This window comes from Centropristis striata, chromosome 1, assembly GCF_030273125.1.
Source record: "Centropristis striata isolate RG_2023a ecotype Rhode Island chromosome 1, C.striata_1.0, whole genome shotgun sequence".
Classification (NCBI taxonomy): domain Eukaryota; kingdom Metazoa; phylum Chordata; class Actinopteri; order Perciformes; family Serranidae; genus Centropristis; species Centropristis striata.
In genome coordinates, this window is record NC_081517.1 from 30764671 (window position 1) to 30770087 (window position 5417).

Here is a 5417-nt window from a genome sequence, read left to right on the forward strand (position 1 = left end):
ATTCACATCATTTTTATTCTATAATGTTGACTGATAATTGACTTTTTGATGCCAATAGAGAGAGATACAGAGATAAATAAAGATATGACTTACTATTCCTTTGTTTTGTTAACTTATTATTTTACTGTAGACAATATACTGTAATAATAATAATTATTATGTTTTTTTTATTTGCCTTTTTCCTATCTGCTACTTTTGGGCAGTATTGTAAAGGCAACATACTGACATGACAGTGCACTCTAAATTTAATATCCCCACAGAGCGCTCTCTCTCTTTCTCTCTTTCTCTCTCTCTCACACACACAAACACACACACACACACACACACACACACACACAGAGGGCATGCTGCTGCTGTGGATAAAAGCAGACTTTTTGGCCGTGGACGGAACACAGATGGCACAGCTGAAGTTGGAGTACCGGTGAAGAACACGGAAATAGCACTCAGGCAATAATTTTGATCTTTATTAATGGCAACAGGGGTTTGTTTGAATACAGATTTAGATGATGGAGACAGAGACAGACAGTCCAAAAAGCAGAGGGCGGGGATTTGATAATCAGATTATCTCCATCATTTTTGAGAGTTTGAACTATTTTTGCGCATTTGCTGATTTAGGACACACTGGAATTAAATCCATTTTGTTGAAATGAAATGGCTTTCACATTACATTCCTTTCTTCTCCTTTCTGCGAGTCAATGGTTGCATCTAATTATAATAGAATTCAAAAGTCACAACATGTTATACCATAACATTCCTGTATACAACTGTGATCTGTAGAAGAAAGGTCACAGTTACACAATGCATGAAAAAAGGCATTAATAATGAATGTATTTGTCCTGTAAAATAATAAATCTACTGTATAAATCTTCCTGTTTTACTGTATACAGCAGGGAGTTCCAACATTCTCTAAAACCGCGTTCACACCCATCAGTCCCATTTCTTGCACATATCCTGTCACAGTCGTCAGTCTGCTGTGATTCTCTGCAGACTTATTCTCGTTGCTCAGCTCTGAGCACTTCTGGTCACACTGCTTTTTCAACTTAGACATGTCTTTGTCATACTTCTCCCTCTCCCTCCTCCGGTTCTCCTCCAGCTGTCTCTTGAGATTTTCCTCACTTCCTTTGTGTTGCTCAACTTTCATTCTGATGAGTTTAAGATCCTGCTGGAGAGCCGCTGTTCTCCTTTTCTCCGCTCTCTGGTTCTCCATCAGGATGTCTCTTTCTCTCTGGTTCTCCTCCCTCTCGCGTCGGAGCAGGTCCTCCATTTGCTTTCTCCTGTCCTCCTCCTTGCTTCTCTGCTCCTCCAAGCTGCGGGTGAGTGTTTCCAGCTCTTTCTGCAAAGCGTCTCTCTTCATCTCCTCCCTCTGCCTGATGGCCTGTTCTTTCTGTATTTGCTGTAAATCCTTCTCTCTCTCCTTCTTTTCCTTTTCCACTCTTTCCTTCTGGATATTCTCCTCCATTGCTCTTCTCATTTTCTTCTCCTGCTCGCACTGCTCCTCCAGCATTTTAGAAACTTTGTCAAGCTTTTCTTGAAGAGCGGCCCTCTTCTCCTCCTCCTCTCTACGTATCTCCATCTCTTTCACCATCTGTTGTATCTTCCTTTCCTTCTCCCTCTTGTCATACTCCTCCATCTTTTGTCTAAAGGCCTCTTCCCGATCTTGTGCCAGTTTCAGCTCCTTCTTCTTCTCCAGATCCTGTTGTTTCTTTAGCTCCTTCATCTCCTTCTTGTTTTTTTGCTGAACCACATCTAACTCTCTTTCAAACAACTCTTTTAATGCCGCCTCCTGCTTCCTTTTTAACAGCTCTTCCTTCTCGTTCAGCAGCCTCCTCTCCTCCTGCAGCTCTTGAGCCAGCTCCTCCTCTGCTTTCTGGAGCATTTTGCTGCAGTAGCACGCTCCTCCATTTCCTTGCATTATGCTATCCACTAAGGCAAGCAGCTCAGACACCTGCTCCTTGTTCTTGGAGCTCTGGTTGTTGAAGACGCAGTACCTGCCCCCACATGCAGCCACCAGCTCAGCAAGGTCCGTGCACCCGTCTATCAGACACTCCTTAACGGATGTCCCTTCTTCCAGAAGGTCTCCATGAGTAAAAACCACCACAGAGAAGCTCAAAGTATGGGAACCCATTGCCTGTTTGATCTGCCGCACCACCTCCTTCTCCTCCTGAGTGAACCTCCCAATCTGAATAACAAGAAGGAACACATGGGGTCCAGGGTACATGAGATTAACACTCCTCCTCAACTCCTTCTGCACCTCTTGTTGAGTCTGTTGAGTGTCCAGGAGCCCCGGAGTGTCCAGGATTGTCAGGTGTCGCCCACGAATTTCTCCAAAGACGGTGCGACAACGTTGGGTGACGGAGGAGCTTCTAACCTTTGCCTCAAAGACTTTACGGGCCAAGATAGAGTTGGCGGTGGAGCTTTTTCCACTGCCAGTTTTTCCCAGCAAAACCATTCTGATCTCAGTGGAGGAGGAAGCCGACTTCCTGCCTGAAGAGACAAAAAAAATGGATAAAGGTTGGGTGGATTCCAATACCCACACTATCATGATATTTAGTATGCCAGGGAAATATTTAGTATGTCCCAATACATAGTAAGTTAAATGCAATATGCCAAAAATACCAGGATGTGTTACTGCATCTGGTCGCATTTTGCACTACGCAAGGTAACTTGCTATGTCTGTTTTGACCCGTAATCCATTGTGCAGTGGAAGATACCTCGCATTGACTGAACCACCAAGAGAGCACAGACAGATGCTGTGTTCCTAATCATTTACTTTATACACAGAGTCTTTGCAACTGCTGCCCCAACCCTCTGGATCTCCCTCATTCAAACATCCGAAATTATGAATCCCTTCACTCTTTCGAAAACAACAAGATCTCTAACCTAAACGACCCATATGAGCGCTTCACAGCTCGCGGTACAGAGGGGAGCAGTGCATCCTGAAAATACACACACATCATTATACATATATGTACGATTGTAAAAAAGGCTGTAGTTTTGCTGAATTTAGGCTTCAAAACCACTGATCTAGGTTTAAGGCAAAAAACTCTCTGGTAAAGCGTTTTGACAGTTTGAAAAGTAAATATATGTACCTAAATGCTAGAACTGAAGTAGTTACGAGTTACGTAACTATTGGAACATAGTTACGTAAAAACGTGATGCACACGTTTGTTTTTCATATGTCACACAAACCCTGTACCTCCTGGAAGAAAGTCTAAAGTTTGTTCAACAAGGCAATATGTCCTAGCATACAATATGTACATTGTAATGGTACTTGTAGTACGTAAAAAGAAAAAGTGTGCAATTTGGACAGAGAAAAGTTGCAGGTGATGAAAATAAATAAACATAAATCAAACTTACCCGCGCAGCCGATGTAGGACAGCTGCTTGCTAATGGATGACATGCTGTTTCTGGTCATTTGTCTCTGGTCATAAATTGTGAAGAAAAGAGAACAGCACATCACTTTATAGATCCCAACGTTGTGGGTGTGTCCGGCACGATGATGTGTTGAACCCCTCTGAACTCTAACCATCGCCATCACCAGGTTTCTAACATCAGTCTGGAGAAAGTGTGGCCCAACAGTCTGTCTCTGAAACACTCAGCACTGCAGATCTAATCTCTGTGTAAGAGAGCAAGAGGTCATGGTCCAGCTGAGGTAAAAACATCTGGGAAGCATGTGGAGATACTGTACATGAGGGGTCAGTGTGATCAAAGTCCAGCTGACCAGTCATGTGATTGTGTGGTGTCTTTAGTGATGTTGTTTAGGAACCACCAGGGATCAATGAAGTTGTCGCTCTCCTGTCAGTCAGACCAGACAAACTGTCTGATTAAACAAGACTGAAAGTCTACAGCCAAGCAGCTCTGTCAGGCTGTACTTTGAGCTAAATGCTAATGTCAACATGCTAACAGGATTGAAATAAAGATGCCAGGATGCTGAATTGAAGCAAGTGTAATGCCCGACTTTTTATTAGTTTAGCATATTAGCATGCTAACATTGGCTAATATAGTGTTTCGCAGCCTTTTTTGTGTCACACACCCCCAACAAACAAAAGTATTAGACCAGCTGAAATGTTGCCCTGAAAGTGTCAAAGTGAAAAATTAATGCCATTGAACATTTTTTGAGATACTTCAGTCTGAACCACAGTGGTGGACCAACCTACATGGTTTTACTTAACGCTACTGTTAGAGATTAATAAAATTAGCACTAATCTGCATTATGACCTATAGAAAAATGCTGGTTAGAAATGTATTTAGCAAAGCATAAAACACACATTTTATATGCCAGGCACAGCACACAGAAATAAGGAGTATCTACAGAAAGGACATACTGATAACGCTTTCCACATAACTACATTTGAGGGCAAGCAGATGAAACACGAAAGCACTCTTGGTGCTACAATTCAAGGTCATGAGCCCAGGTGGAGATTGACACTGACAAACACTAGACAAGATACAGAAGTGTGCTGTTAGCTTTTTTCTTCCCCAGGATGTACATGCTCACTCTTTCATTATTGTCTTAAATAAAAAGTCAAAAGGATATTACTGTCCTCTCATCTGTTCTGGGGGAAAAAGAACTCTAACACTACCTAGTGCTCAACACTTAAACTGTGAGTTGATACGCCTATACAGTATGTATTTGTTTACACACTCCACCAGAAGGAGGCCAATTGATGATGTGTTGCTGAGACTTCACACGGTCTGCTGTCAATTATTTTGTGCCGCTGTGAGGGGTACTCACACTTGCCACTCAGTCTATCTATGATCAGCTCAGTCAGTGTCAGGTGTGTGTGTCTTTCTGATTGCCCCTAATTTAGACCAGGTGTGGGAGGCCTATATATGTAGCTGGGTTCCAGTGCTCTGTGCTGACTCATTGTCTCACCTTCAGACAGTGAGAGCATTGCCGCTTACATTTTGTGCATTTAGTGATCATTCTTAGTGTTGTTTATTGTGTTGGTTGTTTGACCTGGGTTGATATTAAACTCTACTGTTTGTGTTATTTAAAGGCTTTCTTGACAGCTAATTTTGTTTTTGGTTTAGAAATGCTATCTTATGTTCCCTGAGTTTGTTATCCAAGCTTTTTTATTGAAGGGAGTTTTTCTTTCAGATTGCCTTAATTTGATATTTTCCCCTCTCCCATCGAATTGAAAAAAAAATGTTAAGCTTCTGGAATAACTTTAGGACAGCCCTTGTCCACAACTGTGTTCCATATCTCACCCTCCTGACTGCCACGTTTTTGGGTGATTTTAATACTTTTTTTGTTGTTGTTTTTGTGACTTTAAATCTCTTTAAACACTGCCTTAAGAAAGATATTCAGTGATTCAAGGATGCTTTTGGAGCCTGTCAATGAGAACACCTATTTATGGAAATTAAAATAAACTTCAGTTTAAGGCTGGCATATTTCTGAATGTTGTCTGATGTTA

At 41.8% G+C, this 5417-nt stretch overlaps 1 protein-coding gene across 1 annotated transcript; it reads right to left on the reverse strand.

The window, feature by feature from the left end:
- Positions 1–479: 479 nt before the first annotated feature.
- Positions 480–3642, reverse strand: LOC131971169 (uncharacterized). Its single transcript, XM_059332494.1, has 2 exons — positions 3358–3642; positions 480–2484 (listed from the first exon to the last, which is right to left on the reverse strand). The coding sequence occupies exons 1-2, from the start codon at positions 3533–3535 to the stop codon at positions 875–877; spliced, it is 1788 nt and encodes a 595-aa protein (XP_059188477.1). The 5' UTR covers positions 3536–3642; the 3' UTR covers positions 480–874.
- Positions 3643–5417: the final 1775 nt, after the last annotated feature.

Coding starts and splice junctions, on each gene's coding strand:
- LOC131971169 (XM_059332494.1), bottom strand. CDS start 3,535: ATGGCGATGGTTAGAGTTCAGAGGGGTTCAACACATCATCGTGCCGGA. Junction 2,485..3,357: donor GTCCTACATCGGCTGCGCGG/GTAAGTTTGATT, acceptor TTGTCTCTTCAG/GCAGGAAGTCGGCTTCCTCC.